At 41.8% G+C, this 23,754-nt stretch overlaps 1 protein-coding gene across 1 annotated transcript; it reads right to left on the bottom strand.

Annotated features, from left to right (window-relative positions):
* traf1 (TNF receptor-associated factor 1) lies at positions 1-19,799 on the bottom strand. The gene is made up of 10 exons (XM_072680826.1): positions 19,492-19,799; positions 18,787-18,868; positions 14,823-14,921; positions 13,022-13,183; positions 11,663-11,722; positions 11,393-11,461; positions 9,583-10,008; positions 5,316-5,493; positions 3,256-3,404; positions 1-2,351 (listed from the first exon to the last, which is right to left on the bottom strand). The coding sequence occupies exons 1-10, from the start codon at positions 19,662-19,664 to the stop codon at positions 2,136-2,138; spliced, it is 1,614 nt and encodes a 537-aa protein (XP_072536927.1). The 5' UTR covers positions 19,665-19,799; the 3' UTR covers positions 1-2,135.
* Positions 19,800-23,754: the final 3,955 nt, after the last annotated feature.

The raw sequence follows: 23,754 nt of genomic DNA, 5'->3' as shown, positions 1-23,754 counted from the left end.
AACACTTACTGTGCGCTATTAAATAGAACAAAGTAATGAGATGTTTAAAGATTTACAATCATTAAAACATTTTTAACATTTCATACCTGACAGAAAACCACCTCTACTTCTTTATGGATAATAATCCATTAAGGTTTGTTCATGCATTTCCTGGAAACAAGGCTCATTTTTAAACCAAATACAGGAAGGTAGAATTAGAGAGGGCTCTCAAAAGCAGGTTCGCTGTTCCATTCAGATTTAGCTCATCCATTACACCTTTGGGGTCTCGGTTCCACTTTATGCCATGTTTTGCATTATTTCATTCAGGACCACATTAGAAGACCCACATGGTCAGAGTGGGTCACAAACTAACATAGGGTAAAATGTATCATGGATATTTTAAGCAGATGAACAAGCAGCACCTGCTTTTGGCCGCCTCTCGTATTCCCAATGAAACATCATTTGACAGCAGTTGGGCAGATATTACATGAGATTTATGTCAAGGAACATTTAGGTAACTTTTTTACTGTAAGTGTTCATCACTTACTGAATTGTGCGTATAGGTTTCAGAGCTGAATTCACTCGCTGTATGCTAATTGCCCTCTTGGTGGCTGTTACAATACTGCACTGCTTTCAAACGTATAAAAACCTCACAGTGAGAGCTAGCCAAGTGGATAACGTGCAGCGTTTTGGTGGGCCGAGGGTCCAAAACACATAAAGGTATAGACATTTCTAACATTACACCATATTCTGTTACTTAAAAACTTCAAAAATACAGTTTTAACTAAAATAGCATATAGTAGTCATATACAGTGTATTATGGAAATAAGCCCATCCACCCTTACCCTTTGCCTGATGGGCACTGTCCTTGTGGGTGGTGGGTGCACAGGGTCCACCCACAATATCTGTTCGTGCTGAGCTCTGTGTGTTGAGAAGGAGCCAGATGAGGTGTTTGGGAACCTGATTAGGATGGATCTCGGTTGCGTCCCATCGGAGGTGTACCTGGCACGACCGCTTGGGAGGAGACCCAGCAGAAGACCCAGGATCTGCTGGAGGGGTTATTAATCTCCTGGCTGGCCTGAGAGTGCCTGGAGAGACCCCAGAAGGAGCTGGTGGAAGTAGAGGTGGGGATACTTTGGCTTCTTTGCTTGCCCTATTTGCCACTTTGACCCTGAACTGGACTAAGTGGATACAATGATGAAGCTGGTGATGATGATGATCTATAGTAAAACTAATATCAGAATAATCTTGGGTGTCTTCATCGTGGTGGTACACTGGTTAAGGCATCCATGGTGTCTGGTCTGGAGGAGGGCATCGGCAAGATCGCTTCTGTAATCCCATTGTCAACCTGTTGTAGGTCTTCAAATGAAGGGTGGGTAACATCATAAGGCAATAGAATGAATAGAAATAAATAGAAACTTGGCAGGCTGGACCCCACCTTCATCATATTGGTTTTTGAGAAGAGGGTGCAGAATTATAGGTGGTGAGAGAACCCTGAGAACTGAGAACTGGAGTCCTGGACAGCAGGTAGAAGTCCAAACCCCTGCTGATGAACAGCTTTAGGATCGAGAGATACCTCTAGGAAAATCGGGCAAGGGGGTGGTGCTGAACTGTATAAGTATAAGATCCCATAGAGGAACCTCTTAAAGTGCCCTGAGGATCCTTAAGGAACATGTTCTGCTAAAAGCCTTTCCTTGAAGATTGCTTAAAGCCCCTAAAAGGTTCCTTCTCTGTTTGATACACAAGAACCTCCAAAAGTTCCTCAAGGATCTTATACTTTAAACAGTGTGGGGTGCGAAAACCTTGTCACAGGAAAGAAAACATAGAGGAATGTATAGGAGGTTAGACTGGAAGGAGGATGAGCTTCAGGTGAGATCTGTCCCCCCAAATTAGCTTTTTTTTATAGTTAAATAGGTCATTGCAACATATTTACCCAGTGCTCTCTTAATTATCATTTGCTACAATCATAGTTTTTAGCATTAAATGCACATTCAGTTTCATAAAAAGATAAATATTTGAAAAAGACACGTACGGTATCCGTACCAAACTGCCTTCAATGTTCATTGAACTCAAGTTAAAACACCAAATCAGTTGTTTTACAGTGTTGACCACAGCTAGTCCTTTCCATTCAGCCGCTCTCCCCCGCTCAGGAGGGCTCAGGACGAGTCCACCACACACTTGATAAAGAGCGTGTCGTCCTTGATGTAGGCGTGCTTGGGCGAGCGCAGCTTAGCCAGAGGAAAGAAGAGTGGGCAGCCGCTGGCCACGTTCATCTCAGAGATGGGCCGGTGGAAAGACGCGGAGCAGAGATCGGGGCGAAACGCGTCAACCACATGCTCCCTCTGGTTCTGATCGATGAGGAAGAACGTCACCTGGAGGAGTGACAAAGCATTAGTTTTTAGTCTGACTGCTTTCAAAGTCATGTAGTCTGGACATGGCATAACGTGATTAGAAAAAAACCTATGAATAGGCAATTACATTTGTATACAATTGTATATAACCTTATTTTTTTTTGTATTTATTACATATTTAATCATGCGATTACATGATTATAAGGCAATGCAACAAAAGAACAGCAGTTACTCTGAGGGCTCTAAATTACACCCTGTGCAAGGAGCGTTGCCCTGTGGCCTTCCACCTGTGTCGTTTAAATGGCACTGGTGCTTGTGAATATATCTACTCCGATGGACGCGGTGGTCTCGACATCAGGTGTGTTCAGGTAGATTTCTGGCGTATTGCTATCTTGGTGACGAAAACACAGGTACACCACTGACTGAAAACAACCTAGGCAGACGTCAACAGTCAGACGTTAATTGCTTGCCCAAGCGTGCCCAATGCACGCACACATAGACATGCAGCAGTGCACAGACCCATTTTTCTAAAGGTGAGGCGTCCCACCGCTTCAGCGAGCCTTCCTAGACAGTATGCGATGCGCCATTGAAATAGCAAGTCAGACCGCACCTGGCTCTTAAAGGGAATGGCGAGTGACACGCTGATTGGTTTATTGGACAGTACGCCCAAAACACACCCATGATTAATTAAGAGACTTAGAAATACGATACCATAGCAAAGACTCACTGACACGTCCTAAATCAACATGCACGGCACGCGGTTGACGGCCTGCCTAAAGAACGTTAAAAAAGGGCCTTAAAAGATTGATCTGTATTCTGTATTCCCTGCTGTAACTGTTTTTACGTGAGGCATGGTAAGGGGACTGAGTTATTGTGGAATAGGTTGTGTACAGTGGTTGTGTACGTGTTCATTCTTGTGTCCTACCTTGTGCTTAAAGGGCCATAAAAGAAGAGGGTCATATTCTCCTTTCATGATGACAAAGAAAAGAGAGATGTGCGTTCCTTTCCCCACCCCATCTCCATTCATGTACAGCCGCATGCACACCTTGAAGCCATACCTGGATGTGTAAAAGGCTGAAAAAACAACAATAAATCAAACAATTAAAAATGTAAATTGTGCATCATACTGGATTTTAGTTAAAACAACTGGACAGGTTTTAGAGTTTTATAAATGTACTGCTGTCTCTCTCTCCACTACTTACTGCTACATTATCTTCACTGTCCAAATATGATACATAATCATATGGCACAAACAGTGTTAATGCTTCATGTAGGTTCATTTAATATGCAATGTAATGTATCTGCACAGAGAAAAGGGCGTTTTTTATTCAAATGTGAAACAAAGCTACACTATATGGGCAAAAGTATTGGGACACCTACACATTACATCTACAGAAGCTTTAATGACATCTCATTCTAAATCCATAGGCATTAATATGGAGTTGGTCACCCTTTGCAGCTCTAACAGCAGCAGGTCTGGAGCTCTGCAGTTATTGAGCCAGCAGAGCGTTGGAGACTTTTCTGCACTCTGCTCGGAGCTCAGCATTCGGCCCTGACCCCGCTCTGTAACTTTACGTGGTCAGACACTTGGTGGCTAAGTTGCTCTCTGTGGTTCCTCCTAAACGCAAGCTGCCACTCCCCGGGCGCTGGAGTTGGCTGCCCACCGCTCTGGGTGTGTGTGTGTGTACTCACTGCCCCTAACACATGTGAGTGTGTGTTCACTACCAGATGGGTTAAATGCGGAGGACACATTTCGCTGTACAGTGTACACTGTACACTGACAAATACGTGCACCTTTTTAAACGCTTCCACTGTTCAATAATACTACTCACAGTTGATTGTGGAAGATCTAGGAGGGAAGAAATTTACCCAGCTGACTTGTTGTTGTTGCAGCGGTGGCTCCAATTATATACAGAACCACGCTGGAATGAATTCTTTTACTAATGGCTAGGTGCTTGATTTTATACACATGTAGCAATGAGACTGAATGAAACACCTGAATGCAATGACTAAGAGGTGTGTCCCAATATTTTTGCCCATATAGTGTATTTTTTATCCTGGCATAGATCATCAAAAGATTATCCAATATAATCAAAATGTTAAACATTGAGCTGGAAAAAGGCCCAATTCCAAAACCCCCAAACTGTTTCATAACAGCCTTGACTTATATTTATATTATATTTATATTGACTTATGAGTTATATTTACATCTTTCAACCTTATACTCCCAGCACACTTGTAAAGCCTTTAGACACAATGGCTTCTTTGGGAAAATCTGGAAGAGAGGCTAAAGAGGCTAAATGCTAACACAAGGCGGACTGGTGAAGGGAGAAAGACAACTGGAGCAAGCACCATTGAGGATTACTGTGTGGGGAAGTGGCACAAGGAAGTAAAAGTACCATTTCACTGTATGTGGCGCAGGGAAGCCAGCGAGACTGGCTAAAAGCTAACGTTAGGCCAACAAGAAAAAGTGAGAAGTGCAAACCTGGTGAAATCCCCAGCTAGCTAACCACACAGTGCATTAAGAGGACTCAGAATGAACAGCAACACTATCCAGAAAGACTTGGGAATAATTAAAAATAACAAATTTGTTGTTGCTACAATGCTAGGTTAAGCTAGCCTAGGCTGGCTAGGCTATGCTGCTGTGGGCCGTCAGGGTGATGTAAACAAGCCACTATTGACCAAGACCACCGTAAAAGGAAAAACAGCGGGTTTCATTCTGAGACAAAATAACAGGGTTGTAAACAGGGTTGTAAAACTGCATCTGAGCAAAATCACATGCTTAACTTAAAATAAGTTAAATAATACTTAACTTAAAATGCATTTTAGACATATAATTATTCATATTCTAGATTATTCATATTGCAATGACATGCATATCTGAATCCAATAAATGCAATGCATCAATATTCTTTACGTGCTGTATAGCACTGACAGCAGCGCAGCATATTGGCACCGCGTGTCTATGTGTGTGTGAGAGTTTACCTGGAGAGTATTGACTGCTCTTCTGCCCTGTGGCAGCCTCTTTCAGCTTTTGACTGACATCACAGATCCTCCAGAGGAAGGTGCCGTCGTAGGAGACGTCCTGCTGCGCACTGATGCTCTGCTGTAACGAGGCGATGTGCAAGTCTTTCCTGATCAGTCTCTGCTGCTGCTCCGCTACCTGAAAAACAGCAGCAGAAAAGGCCTCATTTATAAAGACCCTCACAGAGGGGGGCTCATGACTCCTAAAACAGAAGCAAAAACGGCCTTGAGATGCCGCAAAACAGAACGGTATGTCCTCTGAGCCGTCGTTCTTTTTGTACGCGCTGAAAGCATCGCTGAAATATTCTCTGTGAATTTTAGAACCAGACTGGGTTCCAGACTGACTGCAAGACATTGACAAGTATTAAAAACTCATTGTATTTATTCATTATGTTAGTATGTGGAGGCCTACACTTCAATCACGCCTTGAATGCTTCATTTTAAATCAGTTCATCTACCATCAGAAAGAAACAACAGCACAAGTTAGATTTTCATGGCTGGTGTGCAAGGAGGAAAAATCCTTGCTGTCAAAAAAAAAAAAAAAAAAAAAAAAAAAAAACCCACACACATCAGTGCAGGACTCAGGTTTCTTCGGTCCAAATCACATTGTTCCAAAAGTCCTGATCTTGGTCTAGATGTCTCTGGAAAACTTTAGTCTTGGCCTGATGTTTTTTTGACAGCAAGAGTTTCCTCCTTGCACACCTCCCATGAACATCAGACATGTGCAGTCTGTTTCTGAAGGTAGGTGCTGTACTTTGACATCTTCTGTGGTGAGAGCTACCTGTGGGTCCTGTGGTGACATTTAAGGATTGTTGGAGACTTCTTTACTCATCTTGTGGTCTCGGCTCTTGGTCTGAACCTGCTAGGATCTATCTATCAATTTACCTGACTCTCTATCTGCATATCTACCTATCAATCAATCAATCCATCAATTAATCTATCTACCTAAATCTCTATCTACCTACCTACCTACCTACCTGTCAATCTACCTATCAATCAATCAATCAATCAATCAATCAATTAGTCTATCTATCTATCTGCATATCTACCTATCAATCAATCAATCAATCAATCTATCTACCTAAATCTCTATCTACCTACCTACCTACCTACCTGTCAATCTACCTATCAATCAATCAATCAGTCTATCTATCTATCTATCTATCTATCTATCTATCTATCTATCTATCTATCTATCTATCCATCTATCTATCCATCCATCCATCCATCCATCCATCCATCTGTCTGTCTGTCTGTCTGTCTGTCTGCCTGCCTGTCTGAACTAGCGGAATTTTCTAGCCCTGAAAAGAAAACAGGACACTTTGGAGAAACACTATCCCCATGGTCTCTCGGTTAGAATAGACCAGAATAGGTCTGCCAGATGAGCATATTCATTATAAAGAACTCCACTCTGTTTCTTTCCTCTGATTAAAATAATAAACATGAATGTTTATTAACATTAAAGAAATTAAGAAGAATTAAAGAAAACATGAGTGTTCAGACACAAACATGCACACCAACCCTACCTAGGAGGGATAACAAGCTGCTGAATGAAGTGATAATGATGTGTCTTTATCAGCTGACTGCTTTGAACCCTGTGATGAGATATAAACTCACACCCTGCTGCAGTTGGACTGATTTGAATCACAGATAAAGAATATGGCAGTTTATTTTACGAGAGACATGAAACATGAAAAAGCAGTCAGAAAGTCAGAATCACAAAAAATCCCTGAATACACTGAGGAGCTATAAAAGGTGATAGGATGAGGAGTGGCTTGATCAAACTGGACGCACAGGGGCGGTTTTGCATACGTGTGGGACATCTAGATTTGCTACATAGTTAGATCCCGCTGGGGGAGGCAGGTTAGATGATCTAGCGCAGTTATCTAGTGGACTCGAGGTAGGTGATGTAAACATACTGCTAACTCTGATTGGTTCTTTAGCCAATCTGACATCACACAGGCCAAATTTAACCCTGCCCAGCTTAAATCCAGCAGAGGAAAAGTACAGAAAAAATTCTCCACATGAAAGACTCAGCCAGTTCGGAGTAAATTCATTACACCTTCAGATAACAGTTAGCAGACTATCATGAGAATGAGTAGTCGGGAGCTTTCATGTGTTTGTGACATCACAAAACAATGACTTCAAACAAGCTGTTTGTGCAGCTTAATTTACATATATGAAATATACAACCGCAAGATTTTACATGATATGTGCCCTAAAGTATGCAGCTGCCTATTGGCTTCTATTATAAGCGCATTTCGAGTCAAAAGGTTTTCTTATCAGAGAAATAAGAAATTACTGAGACGAACCAAACAGCAGACACAGCTTTACTTTCTGGCCCTGCTCGACATTGCGAATGCAGCTACATTGCAGAGCCAGAATCCAGCCGACAAGACTGACAGGATATTTGAAGATATTTCGTATAAATATCAAGGATGTTTACACAGAAATGCTTTACTGGCACTGCAGCAGAGTAGAGCTGGGCTACACACTGCAGCGTCTACTCACTGCAAAAAAAAAAAAAAAAAAATGGTTATAATTCAGCCTGAGTATCGAACAACAACTTCATATAGCTGCATTGGAAAACAGCACACCGTGTGCAACCAGGATGAGGAGAGTAAAATCTGTCAATACTTCATGAAGTACACTGAGCAGGTAGTAAACGTGAAGCACTTCGGTAACCATTATTATGTCCTTAATGGACTTTCAGTAAGAGACAACAAGGCACTAGCTGCTTTATGGATCCTTGTGAGTCTGCGATCACATCATGCTGTGATGTAAGTTTAAAAACACATTTAAAATGATATTAAAATGCACATAAAAGGTAAACAGACTATGAGCACCAACTAAGTGGGCACTTCTTACGACCTTTTCTTTTTTTTCTGTGGTAGTGATGTCACAACCATGAAGACTTTTACATGTTCTCGCCTATTCACATATCGGAGTGAAGAAAAAGTGGGGAAAACACTCTCTCTCTCTCTCTCTCTCTCTATATATATATATATATATAATGCTGCCATAATACTGAAGTTTTCAATATCCTGATTATCAATATAATTTGTGCTACTACAAAGATGCAAATCTTTATTATTATTTTTAACAATTAACATAACCAGCAAGCCTAAGATGATAATATTATATTATAAAAGATGCATATTATAAAAGAGTTATTTGTATTTGGAATTGATCTGAACTGGTTTTTAATCCATCTTACCTTCATCACCTCCTCATGGTTTTATACAGAGGTACACGATCAAGCACGACAGCAGCTCCCTCCATCAAGTTATACTTTACCCACCATAATCTATACATGTCAAATCTGTCTGACATCTGATCAGCCTCACACTGACGTAGAAATATACATATTAACCACATTTCATAGCAGTGACTACCACACACAATATACAACACTGAGTGTGTCTGTCTGAGTATTCTAGCTCAAAATGAGGCTTACGGTCACACCAGACATGAACTGAAATGCAGCTACCGTCTCAACAACCTTATGTTTTTATTCATAATGAACACAGGGAGCATTCATTATTGTAGTAACTATCACTACAGATGCAGCTTGTCTTAGAAATCCTTCAGAAAAGCTTTAAGATTTAAAAGCTATGTCGTTCAGCGCTTGAGGTTTTCCGCGTATAGCACATATAGACATATCCTTCCTGCTTAAACTGTGCTAAATGTTGTAGATTTCACTGATTTTCATCTCACCACACCTACGTGGCATGACTAATCGCCTGTCCGTGCACCTCCATACTTGAGAAAACCTGTGGAAAAGTTATTTTCCACAGGATGTGATAAACTATTTACCATAAAACCATTTTAGCACAACAAGCTGCACTGCTACCGAGGCCTCCTTGACAACGGTGCGTTACAGAAGCCTGTGTGGGTCGAAGGGAAGCGCAAGCAGGACAGTCTATTTGATATGAATAGTATTGGTACTTTGGGAAAGTAATATAGTGTTGTTTGTAAATGTTCAGTATTGATATATCAATATTTCCAACAACACTAGCTGGCTAGCTTGCTTTTAGCCAAAAATATGATGGTTCGGCCTTGGTCACGACCAGTTTGCAAATGTTTAGACTCTAGACTGGAACTGAAGCCTTGCCCTGTCTCTATCTAGCTAGCTAAAAGTCACAAACATGCTTTATTTATTCTGACACATTCCTATTGACAGTTATTTGACACAATGAAGCATAATGTGAGCATAAACTGGACCTACCACAGCCTCTAAGTGCTGGATGACCTTCATGTTACTGTGGTTGTCTCTCTCCAGTGCCACCACGGTCAGCTGGGTCTTCTCCACCTCTCGGTTCAGTGCTGCGATGATGTTCTCCATGATCTGCAGTCTCTGCTGCAGGGCGTGCAGCTGCTGGCCTACCTCTAGCTCGGCTTGGTCATCATGCAGGCTCAGGGCTTTGTCGCTGGCGCCCGTGTCCCCACCGTCTGTCTCCAGCTCTCCGTCATTGAGAGGGCTGAGGGGGGCCAAGTCCTGGCTTTGAAGGAGCAGGTCCAGGGCATGATACTGAACAGTCCTCTCAGGTGGAGAAGGCACCGACATCTGGACATTTCTGAGGGCCCCCACCAGGAGATGCAGATGAGCATTGGTGCTGCTGACCTCATGCTCACGGACCTTATCGGGGTTACCCTGAAAGACCAAGAGGGACAGCGACTGTCATTTTTACTGTGGCTAACCCACAGTAACAATGGGTGTAACCCATGCCCCCTCTCATTGTCAGGGTGTCGCCCTTCTCAGAAGACTCCATGTGGACCTGCCCAGCCTGGATGGACCCACTCCAACCCCAACGCCACCCACTCATCATCTCACACACCTGCAGCTAGTTCTCAAAAGCACTCAGCTGCAGTTTGGGACCTTGTTCTTGTTGTTTCTCTGTATTTGGGCCCCTGCTCTGTTTTTTGGACATTCCTTCTGGAATTGCTTGGCTTGCTGCTGTGACCCATGTCTGCTATGATGACTAAGGGTGCTGGATTGCCCCTAAAAGGAAGCTCTGCATCATTTCCCGCCTCTGCCTCCCTTCTGTTACACTCACAGCTTAGACTGCTTTTATAAAAAGTCAAATTGCAGAAATGTTTTATGAGTAATTATGATCATAATTAGTAGCTCTTCTGCCAAGTCATTAACAGCAGGCCACGGCACAATGGTTTTTAATTTCTGTAGTTGCATTATTATAGTAATCTGTCAATGTGGGTAGTCATACATATCAAGTAGTCTGAGGCCTGGCTCAGCCAATCAGAGTGTAGAATTTGAGCTATGGGTTTTAAAATACTTGGAAAACACATATGATTGAATTCTGTATTAGTGCAGTAAGTCAAAACAATTACGTTGACTGTCAACTATAAACTACTGTTAATTAATTATGTATAGAATTATTGCATCTTTAAATGCATTCATCATTGCTTTTCAGTTAAATATTATATTTAATATTTACATATTGTTCATGTTATCTGTTTCTCCTAAACCAGTTTGCATTATAATTAACTTGAATTATCTTGTTTCTTTCTGTGTTTTAACCTACCTATTTTTCACTAGTGGTGAAAGAAAGGCTCTATAGGCTCGATACCTGGTTATGTTCACTGTAGAACAGCTCAGTTTGCACAGCATCTTGTTACATATACTACATATACAGTTGTCATCATAGGAACAAAACCTTGTAAAGTAAAAACCATTTCCCTTCAGCCTTTCCCCATTTCATTCATGTACTGTGTGATGGTTTTATTGGGATGCTAGTCCATTTAGCATGAATCTGTTCCTCAAAAAAAAGCTAAAAATATGTTGGGGTAAAAGTAGCCGGATATTATTGAGATATTATTATATTAGAGATTTCATTCTCCAGTTTTTTAATCTATCTTTTTTAATTCTATTCTCCAGTTTTTTAATCTACATTTATATATATTTACCAGTCTTTCCTCTATTCATCATACTAAAATATGAGTTCTCTAAGTCAGTAATAAACTGTGGTAATGGATTATGGATTACTAATAGTGCTTAACTCAACCTGATTAAGTGTTACCTTGTACGTGCATCCGATTTCAAAGAAGGCGCACAACTCTTTCCGCTTAGGGCTGGTCTGCTTACTATCCTTTAAAAAGAGAAGAAGAGAGAAATATGTTAAACCCACTGCCCTAAGCACACACACACACACACACACACACACACACACACACACACACACGTTGAATTATTCTCTTTTGGAAGTAAAACAAAAAGCAGTGATTTTATCTTCTCCAGTCAGTGAAGGCTACAAGGTTTAGACTTTTTTAAATGGATTTATTTATTTTACCTTCTGTCGTTTCTCTACTTTTGTCAGCTTCTTGTCATTTCCATTAGAGCAAGAATGCTTCTGTGTGGAGAAAAAAAACACACAGACACAAATGAATTATATTTCACAAGAACCTTAAAGGAACTTTATAAGATTATATCACATTAACAGTCTAGCAGCACACACACGTCTTCTAGAAATGCTATTTATGGCCTCATCTTATAACAGTCTAATCTCATAGTTCTTCTACACAATAATCACTCCATATCTTAATCTGAAGTGTATGAGGTCGTCTCGCAGAAATAACCCCCCAACAGCTTGAAGATGCTTCCCGAGATGCTTTTAGTCAATGCTGAAAGTCTGGAAGCTCCTTTATGTGTGGATTAGACGACCATATTGGAGTCCTGAGGTTTAAACTGTTTTTCTGTTCCCCCCCCCCCCCCTCTCAGCTCTAATCCCTGTCCCTGAGCGCTGGTGCAGTGGGCAAGGCGAGGGAGGAAATATGGGTCTGGACTGCACGCTGGGGACTGTGGCTTAGACAAAACCACGGGGGGTTTCACCAAGGGCAAACTGCCCCCCAAACTATGCCTGACTAGTGAGGAAAGAAAGGCTCAATACATAGAGCGCTGTGAGGCCGGACTGACAATACTGTTCAAATACGCTTCAAAACCCGGTTATGTTTACACTCATATCAATGCTGTCATGCAAAACTCTTGTATCTCAGCAGTCTAATACGCTGCTACTATGGCCTGAGGGTCACGAGTTTAAATTCAGAGCCATGCCGCTTTGCCATCAGCAGCAGGAGTCTGAGAGAGCACAACAGGCCGTGCTCTGTCCGGGTGGGTAGATGGTGCTGTGATGTTGGCTGGCACAGGCGTCTGGTACGGTAGAGCTGAGGACCCGGTGCTTTCCTCCAAGCGTGTCAGCTGCCCGGCAATTAAAAAGTTGAAAAAAGGCAGTGGCTGGTTTTTGCTGTACTGGAGGAGAAGTTCTTATTCTCCTAGTGTTGGGGGCTTTGCTAGTGCTAGGGGGAGCTTAGGAACGGGTTGGTTAATTGGGTAATTGGCAGTAATTGGGTTAATCCCTTAACACAGAAAGGCTTATCATTCAAAGAAATTTTAGTTTTTTTGTGGTATAATGTAAATCTGGCAGTTGTTCTTTCCATTATGTCAAATGATGGTAAATGGTGATTTACATTTTACATTTTGTTACATTAATGTGTTATAGGATTGTGGTGTTTTCTGCTGATATCAGCCCGATACCGATACCAAACCCATCAATATGGAAATATGACATCGCTATTCTAGGCAGCAAAACAACATGCTTATAAGCAAATGGCTTATTATTACTCAGTGTCTCTGCACTGTCAACTTGTCTTACCTGCAGTTCTGCAGGCGTCATCATGCAGGAGCACATTTGGCATGTGGTCTTGTTGTTGGGACAGCCTTTCTCCAGGTGGGAGGCCAGAGTCTTCCTCAGCACCATCAGACCACAACCAATGTTGCAGGGGATCAGGGCGTATTCACACTGGCTCTGGTGGTCCTAGAACGGGTTAAAAAGTTAATGTTTAGATAACTGTGGCCACTTGGGCCCATCCTAGAAGATCCTAGTTACACCACTGGCGCTCAAAGAGAGTCCAGAAGCAGCACAGAAGAACCACAGGAGACAAACGGTGAACATCTCCAAAAAAATCAGTAATACCTGCTGGACAGTTTGACTGAGGTTGATATAGCTATCGTCCTACTTAGGAGTAGACTTGTGGTCCGATTATATAATGAACTGACCACAAAGTAACCAAAGTCTGCTGTAGTAATTTAGGCCACCAGACCATGAAAAATGCATGGCAAAAAGACTGGTGTGTTTCTATGGCCCCAAATACCCCATTACATCACATCAGAACCGTCACAGAGAATGCAGACGTCTGTTCCAGGTTGGAAAGTCTGCAGTTTCGAACCTGTGTTGTAGGAGAAACACCAGATTCATTGACGTGTGAGAAATGTCAAGGTGTGAGAAATGTCCTGATCTCACAGACGAGGTCAAAGAGATCACGTGTAAATAACGTAAGATCTGTTACTAACAGCCATGTCAGACTACAACTTTTTCCACCAGGAACTAGGAAACCAGGACAGGTTGGCTTTGAAATTACCTGGAAATGTTTGTGGACATCATTTCTAATAAATGCATTCAGCTACTTGACATTGCAACCATTGCTGAAACATCTTGTCTAGTCCCTGTAGAGAAGTACTGCCGATAGAATACGACTTCTGAAGCAGATCAACATGAACTTATTGGCACCGTGCCTAATGCCAGGTGTGGGCTAGAGGCCCCCAGCATTGAGCTGTGGAGCAGTGGAAGAAGTGTTCTGAGTTTGGCATGGTTGGGGTGGTGATCGTCCAACTGCCTGACCTCACTAATGCTCTTGCCGCTGAATGCAATCAAATCCTCACAGAAATGCTCCAAAATCTAGTAGAAAGCCTTTTCCTTGGGCAGTAGAGACAGTTACTCCAACAAAGGTAGGATCAACTCTTTTTAATACCCTTGATTGAGCAGGTGTCCGAATACTTTTGTCCTTATAGTGTATGTCCTATCTTTGAGTCACACCTGATTTCAACACTGTATAAAGGTATATCTGAACAGCTTAAGCTTTTCTTGAGTGGTTGCTATGGGGTTGCTAGGTGGTTGCTATTTGCATGCTTGGTGGCTACCATGCTATTCTAAGAGCTAGGCTGTTGCTAAGCAGGTCTTAAGCTTTCCCAGGTGGCGGCTAGAATAATGCTAGAAGGTTGTTAGGTGTGTGAGTGAAGGGGTGTGGTGAACAGGGTGCTGTTTACTAGTTGATATGCCATGTATGATAGCGTATGGATACCTTTGGATAGGTATGTGGATGCTATGGTAATTCAGGTGGTTGCTAGGATAAGGAATTTTTTTTTTCTTTAACTGTGTTGAATAAACTGTGCAGCATTTGGAGAGACACAGAGCTTTAGTAGTCTTTGTATGGCGTAGATACTTAGAGGAACAGAACAAGGAGTGACAGTAGTTCAAGTTATATTATGGGCTGTAAATTCTTTAAGTCTTGTGATCAGACGTTAAAGCCATTGGAAATGTCCCTTGTTTTTTCCCTTGGAAAGCAGTTCGGTGTGACTCTGTGGTTTCCGCTTTGACTGTGTTAGAAGGAAAGTACCTCAAAGTCCTTCAGGGTGCTCCTCCAGGTGCAGCCTTGGTTCACACAGTGCACCCTCAGCTCCTGAATCTCTTTATTGATGGCTGCATCATTGAAAAACTGCAAAGAGGGGAAATTGTGAACTTTCCTGCCATAGCCTGTGAGTCATGACAATATTGATGCGATCGAATCCGGGTTTGTCGTAAACCAAGGTCAAACTGCCGGACTAAAGGTCAGGTTAGTGTTTTGGGGCAGTTGAGGAACTAAAGAGCTTCATCACCTGCCCGCTCTGTGACACACACCTTCCTTTAACGGGAATGTGAGTCATTACTTTCTTACTATTTACTCTAAAAAGTGATGCACTGGATTTACGCGGTTCTCAAACGTGTGCATCATTTCCGCTTTTGACACAATTACAGCCAAATTAAAGCAAACTGAAAGACCAAACTGTCATTGGTTGGCATAATATAGTTCATTAGCATGGATATGATGCACACATTCGAATCTATGTGTTTCACAATTATTCAAAACCAGCCCTTGGAAAACCCCATCAACATAATCCACTCTAAAAAACAACATTTATAGCATGACTATACAGACTTTAATGTACAAAGGCCATAATTTAAGTAATCTGAGAAAATGATCACTCACTAAAACTCATATTACTATTATTAATAATATTACTAAAACTAATATTATAATAGCTACCACTAAACTAAGCAACTTAGCTGGATCCTAAATTGATCCATACAGTGGCTGGAGTGCACAGAGAGGTCAGGAACGTCAATATATGTGAATACTGACATTTTCTAATGTTGTGTAGGGTCTATAAAGGCAACCCAGCCGGCTCACATGGGTGGAATGTGGGCTAGGTGGGTTTCAGGTGGGCATGGGCTGTGAGTGGGTTTGCACATGTGTTATTACTGGAACCCATTGTTACAGCCCACCTAAATATCACACTGGTCCCATTTAGGCCCTGTATGCAGTGCACAATCCAGACAGGGCCCATGTTTAACCCCTCCTGGCCCCATCACTGACCCTCGTGGGCATCCATACGTGGAGCCGACAAAACTTTCCAAGTTCCAAGTTGGGCGACCCATACAAGCCCATGTGGACATTTTAACTGGGAAAAATGTGCCTACTTCTGAGATCCATAGTTTCAAACTGTGACTGACTAAGACCTCCTACACAGTAATGCTCTATATATGGGGTGTATTAATGACCCTTATAGTGACACAAAAACATGACACAATTTATGAATGATGGGCAGCAGCTACAGCTGGCTAACTCTGACACAACAAACTTACTGATGGACAGTGCTGGATAGGCCACACTTTGAGCAAAAAGGGGTTCTATAAAATACTGAAAAGGGCTCTTTGGCTCGTAACGATTGTGGAACCTGTTTTGGTTGTTTACGCTGAAAACAGAGTTATGAAATACATTTAACTTCAACACACTTACTTTGTCTTGGTTTTGGATTAGTTAATTATTTCTGCTGATGTAACATAATTTGTCTGGAACAATATACACGTTTAAATCAAGTAAATTTTTTAACACTTATAACACTTATAACAGTCTTATCACACACTAAGGTGTATTACTTAGTAACTACAGGGGCATCTAGACAAACTGGTGGGGCTATTCTCTGATAATAGACGTTTGTAATAACACTTTCGGCCTGCCGGCGGACCATAGGCTTAAAAAGGGCTAAAAAGCAAAGCAGACAAAGAACCATTTAAGCATCCAAATGGTTCTTTGAGTTATCATGGTCTTAAGTAAAGAGCCTGTGACCTACACCTACTTCAGCATATAATAACAAAATAACACTAAAATAAACCAAAGCAGCCTTTATGATTTATTAAAAGGGTTCTTGTGTAGAAATGTAGTCAATTTGTTCCTCTAGTGTTCGAAGTCAAAGAACCCTTGTTCAGCACATCAAGCTTTATGACTACTGCTCTTTAGTAGTGTTAGCTACTCAGCTAACCTGACCTGAGCAGCTTCACTAACTCAGCAGATATAAAACATTAAAACTTCTTAGGGAACAACACCAGTTTCCATGTAAGCAGGACTACTAACATTACATTCACCTCGACCTGACTGTAACCTGATTCAGCGTTCAAATGAATCAGTAAAGTGCTGAAAATGTAAAAATAGGCTAACAATCCAAGCTAGCATTGCTACTACTTGCAACTTTACCAAAGGGCTGCCAAACAATAACATAGTTCCAGAATTAACCACTGCATGAAGAAGCAATGTTTTTTAATGATAATAATCTGTATTTTATTGGGTGTCTGTTGGGTGAAATCAATCAGATCATACCCAGCTTACAACGTTTTGGTTAGTAGACGGTTTTCTGGATGCTTCCATCCATTCATCGAAACTACACCCCAGTTTGGTTGAAAGTGAAATAAATGTCTTTTCAACCACTTGAAAAAGATGTCTGTTCACCTTCACTTTCAACCAAAACTATAGGTAGGAAATAATGACCCATGTGAGATTAAGGTGGGCTGTAACAATGGGCCCATTTTGGAAGGCCCAACTGGAACCCACCTAGCCCACGTTCCACCCATCTGCGCCCCACATGAGCATGATGTCTGGGAAACGTCTTTTCAACCACTTGAAAAAGACGTCGTTTCACCTTTCACTTTCTCCCAAAATGGGACGCAGGTTCAAAGAAGATGTTTTTTAGCGACATAATGCTGGTTTTGGAACCAACGACTTTTGGTTCTTTAAACATTTAATCTGTCAAGTTTTCAGGATGTTCCTACAATGTTTTTATTGAAACTTTTGTATCACTATAGTAATATTTATTCATTTATTTTCATAACTGAATATGGGCATTTCACCTTTGGTAGGTATATTTTTAAAGGTAATGAAAGGAAATCATTTAGACTTTATATTATCAGTATAAATTTAGAAAAGAATTCATTCTATGTTTACATAAATGCTCCAGTTCATTAGTTTGGAAAACATTTCACATCAAATTTATTAAATGAAATTAAATGTTTGGTGTTAGTCGTTCATTTTTGGTTTTGGGAAAGTTACTTACTAAAGTTTTCCATGATGTTAATGTTTGTCTAACTGGGAATGCCATGTGAGAAACGCTGTAATAACGCTGTGATGAAAAGCAGTATTACTTTACTTCCCTAACCTCTCTTCCTAAACATTCCTGAAAGTTGTTTTAACGTTATCTGAGAGCAGGGTTGTAGCGTGTCAATGAGAGAGGAATCTGATTAGCTGGCCACAGCAGTACCACAGGGTCCATCTCAAAACGTCCAGAGAATTTAACATCAAAACAAACAATGCAGGTTCTAACCTCACGTATTTAAAACCCGCATGAAACTGTGATCTACTATGTAATTAAATATGTAATGGTTTCCTCAAAGTCCTCAAGCTTTAAGACTCAGTCCATCTCCGGGAATCCAGCTGTAAAGGTGAACGGGTACTTTTCTTGATGGAATATCCGTTTAGGCCCGAGACCAAGCTTAAGTCGTCACACTGCATGTTCAGTAAACCAAGCCAGTGTGTTACAGTGCTCTTTACTAAACACTCCCCCATCTTCACACACAGAATTTCCCTCTCCGCTCACTCTAGCTCTCAGCGTGTGTGTGTGTGGGGGGGTGTGAAGCAAGGTGAACTGAGCTTACATGGTTGTGATGTCATTTGTGTAAATGATCAATGGGAAATTCTGAAGAAGCAGTGAATGATGATGCTTATTGATTCTCAGTAAAGGTCATTTTCATGAGGTCATATGTGTGTCACTTCAGTTTTAATACGTATCTGACTGGAGGGGGCTGTCATGGACTTCCCATCTCAGTTCTGTCCCCACAGACCTGACACACACTCTCACTCTCTTACACTCTCACACTCCCATAACTTTAAAGGAGTTTGAGGTCAAAGATAAAAGCCTTTGTTGTTGTTGATGTTAAATGCTGTAACAGAAAGATGATCAGAGCGGTGTAAGAGAGGAGGGGCTACTACATACATGGTCCAGGGTCAGCATACTGGAGTCACTCTCACTGCTGGGGTCTTCTTTACACTTTGTACACACCAGATCCTTGTTGTTCCTGTTTTATAAAAAGGGGCCAAACGTCAACACACACACACACACTTATATATATATGATATGATATGATATGATATTATATTATTATTACATTATTTTATAATACCACACTATTAAATAAATAATTGTCTGGTAAAAGAAAAAAAAATCAACATAAAATGAATAATAATTAATAAAAATATATATAACCATATCATAATAAACAACAAAAAAGTGCACCATAAAAAAGAATAAATGGCAGTCTGTTGGCCTGACCTGCTGAAGTTAACTGAAAGACTTACTTATTTTTAAATAAAATATAAAACTTAATTAAAAAAATAATTAACTGATTAATTAACAGTTATTTTTATGGTTTCTCTAATTAAATAATCAAAGTGAACCACAGTTAAAACTAATGAACAAATAAACAACAGAGCATCGAATCAAAGGTGAAAGGGGGCTGCTGTGTCAAAGCTCAGCTGAACTGATGTGTGTGTGTGTGTGTTTATGAAAGTATGTGTGTGTGATGAGTGTATGGGTGATTGTGTGTTTTCTGACCTGAGGTGTTTGTGTGTGTGTGTGACCTGATCTGATAAGTGTATGAGTGTGTGTACTGACCTGGTAAGTGTGTGTGTGTGTGCTGACCTGATGAGCCACATCACGCAGGCTCTGCAGTATCTGTGTCCGCACTGGGTCTGGTGGGCTTCGTTCAGGACGTTGTTGCAGCTGCTGCAGAGGAAGTGGAGAGGAGGCAGGTCGTCGCAGATGCTCTGAGGGAACCCGCAAGGGAACTCGTTCTCCCCGGGGCAGGACGCCATGGAGCCGGCTACACTTCACCTACACACCCCGATAGTGTCTGGCTCCCAGACACACACAGAGACACACGGGGTGAGAGAGAGAGACGCGGAGAGAGAGAGACAAACACTTCTTATAAGTTGAGCGGGAGGTGGATTCAGCCGGGGTTCCCCTCAGCACCCGGAAACACGCAGCACCTCACCACACACCCGCTCAGCTCAGCACACACACACACACACACACTCTTTCTTTCTTTCTCTTTCTCTCTCTCTCTCTCTCTCTCTCTCTCTCTCTTTCTCTCTCTCTCTCTTTCTCTCTCTCTCTGTCTCTCTCTCTCTCACTCTGTTTTTCTTCTTGCTCTCTCTCTGTCTCTCTCCCCCTCTGTCCTCTCTCTCTCTCTCTGTCTCTCTCTCTCTCACTCTGTTTTTCTTCTTGCTCTCTCTCTCTCTCTCTCTCTCTCTCTCTCTCTCTCTCTCTCTCCATTATGTTTGGGGCAGGTCTTCTTCTGAGGAATGGGTCTTCTGCTTTACCACCTGTGTACTTTAGGCTTTAAGTGCACAAGGGCTCTGAGTTCTAGTGAACTTCTTGCTGGACCAAACAAAGTGAACTACCTGGAAGTGGTTTAGGTGGTGTTTGAGCGGAGTGTGTGTGAGTTTGAGAAAGGGTTTCATCACCTCACATTTAAAAGTGCTGCGGCCCAACTGATGTAAAAAAGTTTAGACTGTTTTAACCTCTCTCTCTCTCTCTCTCTCTCTCTCTCTCTCTCTCTCTCTCTCTCTCTCTCTATCTCTCTGGAAAGTCCCGCTGTGAATGTACCTGCTGCTCCTCAGTTCTGTTGAACGCTGTGGTTCTGCTGCTGGCGGTACCTGCCCTGCTGGGTGGATCACGCTCATCACTGACAGTTTTACAGCAGTTTCCTGTACAGCCGTAGAGTTTACAGTATATGTGAGACAGCAGTTAAGTGACATTCAGAAACCCGGACCTGTGTGTGCGCTGATCAAAATACAGAAAACAGACAGAAGCTCAGATTCACTGTATGGACAAAAGTATTGGGACACCTGCTCATTCATTGTTTCTCCTGAAATCAAGGGTCTTGATTCTGCTTCTGTTGGAGTTACTGTCTCTGCTGTCCAGATAAGAAGGCATTCTACTAGGTTTTGGAGCATTGCTGTGAGGATTTGATTGTGTTCAGTGACAAGGGTGTTAGTGAGGTCATGATAGGGGATGATCAACTCCCAACTCCCCAACGCATCCCAAAAGTACTGGATGGAGCCCATGGACCCCTTTATAGCCCACGCCTGGCATTAGGCATGGTGCCAATAGGTTCATGTTTATCTGCTCCAGAGAGTCTTATTCTATTGGCAGGGACTAGACAGGCTGTGTGTGTGCATTTGCACATCTAAAAGTACCTAAATGCATTCATTAAAAGGGGTGTCCACAAACTTTTGGACATGTGTATATGTTCTCACCACCTGCACGATGTCTCATTTATAAAACCTCCTTTTTCAGTTGCCGATAATCGCTCTGTATGTTTCTTGTATGTGAGACTCACACAGATCCATCAGGAGAGAGATAAAGGCTACAAAGTGCAGAAAAGCGCTTTACCCGTTCTCTGGAGACCAGTCAGAAATCCCAGCAGTGCTCATTTCTCTTGACGATTGCTCAGAAGAAAGTAAATAAGGCAGCCAGCAGTGATGCAACAGTGGATAAATGCTGCAGAATTCAGCCGTGAAGCCGCAAGTTTCTCCGTAGGTGTACCTCAAACTCTTTAGAGGCTCGTTGTTATTGAGGCTGTAATCGACTGTCTGACCTTTTCTTTGTCTTCAAAGCACTTATTCACCCGTATATTATTTCCTCTTTGTAGGACACAGTGCATACATTAATGGCCCTGTGCCCAAAGTGTTTTACCACACTAGAACCGGTGGCAGAACTCAAGGCTGATTTGTTTCAAGGCTGATTTGAGTCTTTAGAACAAGAACATTGGGCAAGTGAGTGTCATGGGTTCTCTTACCACGGCTATACTCATCCTTCCTTCCCCACCTTTTGACACCTGAGATGCAAGGTTTCAGCTCACATCTCTGGATGGCAGATCATCGCCTTAAAATCAACCCCAGCAGGACCGAGCTGCTGTACATCCCTGGAAGTACTGGGCTTCACCATGGTCCTGCCATCTCCTTTGAGAACTTAGTGGTCACTCCATTTGCAATTCGTGTGATCGTTACCTTTACAACATCTGAAGAAATCGACCTTTGCTCTCTAGAGAGGCCACCCAGGTGCTTGTTCAGTCGCTTGTCATTTCAAGACTTGACTACTGCAACTCCCTTCTGGCCGGGCCAGCTTTTGCGTACCACCAGTTGCATACCTGCAATTAACCCAGAATGCAGAAGCACAACTTTAATGGCTTCCTGTGGCTACTGCCCACATCAGGTCAACACCCTGACCAGGACAATGGATCAGCCCCTCTGTACTTGATGCCAATGGTCAAAAGCCAATCTGCACCAAGAGCCCTTCAAGCTTCTAGTACGGCTCGGCTCGACCCGCCATCCTTTAAGATCCATGGAAGACAAGCGTCCAGACTTTTTTCTGTCCTGCACCGAAGTGGTGGAACGAATTTCCTCTGGATGTCTGAACGGCAGAGTCGCTCGCTGTCTTCAAACGCAGACTCACAAAAGTGCAGTGTGTGTTGAGTACTGTGTATCTAGGTCTCCACACACTCTTGTAATTGGCAGCATCTAGCTTGAGGTATCGCTTGGATTCTAGCCAATACAAACTAGCTACGAGTATTTTGTGAGTAAACAGTGAAGCACTTTTGTAAGTCGCTCTGGATAAGAGCGTCTGCTAAATGTGTTTGATAATGTTGTGATGCAGTCTTACTTATTTAAAACCTCTTACGTCTGTTATTCAAGACTTCCTACAGCTTTGCAAAACCTCAAGCTGATGTTCTGATAAACGCCTGCCTCTGAAAGCAATGTTTGACTGCAGCCTTGTTCTTCTGCTGCTGATAAGGCCCTTTGTGTTACTGGAAGTAGAGTTTCGATCAAAATGATTTAGCCACCTTTGCAAATTAGGTTTACTGGTGAAATTCACAAACTTTTTGCTTTCAACTAACCAAACACTTTAAACAGCTCAACACTACTCAAGTGCTTATATTCAATTTGGTGGCTCAGCTATTATGGTGGCCTTCTGCTATTATGACCTCCTGCAAATGTGATGCATATCCAGACACCAGCTTCTGGCAGCATTCCTGGGGAATCTTAGCCCATTCTTCAGTGCAGTGGCCTCCAGTTCTCTAATGTTATTGGGTTTGCTATTGCATGGGGTTATATGGGGTTCAGGTCAGGCGACTGTGGCGACCACTCCAGAATCTTCCAGGACATCTTCTGAAACCAGAAGGCATAACGTTACAGCATTTAGCAGACACTCTTACCACTGATTTCATAGGCCTCAAAAATTTCTCCACAGAACAGAATCCCAAACGTTTGTGGAGGAATTAATTATATAGTATATAATTAATTATATACTACTAAAGTACAAAAGACACACGTCGTGAAGGGGTTGAATAGTTCTTAACTGCAGTCGTCATTAAAAGTGTCATGTTGTGTTGAATGTAGAGAAAGCACTTATTCCATTAGTTGTGTTGAGCTGTTTAAGTTGGTCTTGTTTAATTGGTTTTTTTTTTGCTCTTTCAGCTGAAGGTTTGTACATTTTGCTTAGTTGTATTTTATATTAAAAGTGCTGTCAGTTCCATCGCAAACTTAAAACTCTCAGGAATCCCAATGATTTGTGATGTTTTTTTAGGTGATTTTTTGGTGACATTTACAAAACAAGTTGACAGCCTGTTGACAGCCTGTTTAAGGTCACAGCGGTCATGTGCTTTCACTGTATTCTGTTTGAATGAATGGAAATATGAATCTTGTTTAATTGTGTACAATATGTTTTGAGAACAGATCAGACAAGTATGATTGATTCTGCTAATAAAATGACCTGTATACCTATCAGCCATAACATTAAAACCAGGTGACGTTAAGAACATTGATTATGTTAACAGTGGCATCAGTCAAGAGGTGTACATATAAGTGAACAGTCAGATTTTAAAGGTCTGAGCCACTTTGA

The sequence above is a fragment of the Salminus brasiliensis genome, chromosome 6 (assembly GCF_030463535.1).
Source record: "Salminus brasiliensis chromosome 6, fSalBra1.hap2, whole genome shotgun sequence".
Taxonomy (NCBI): Eukaryota; Metazoa; Chordata; class Actinopteri; order Characiformes; family Bryconidae; genus Salminus; species Salminus brasiliensis.
This window is presented reverse-complemented; position numbering and strand designations above follow the sequence as displayed.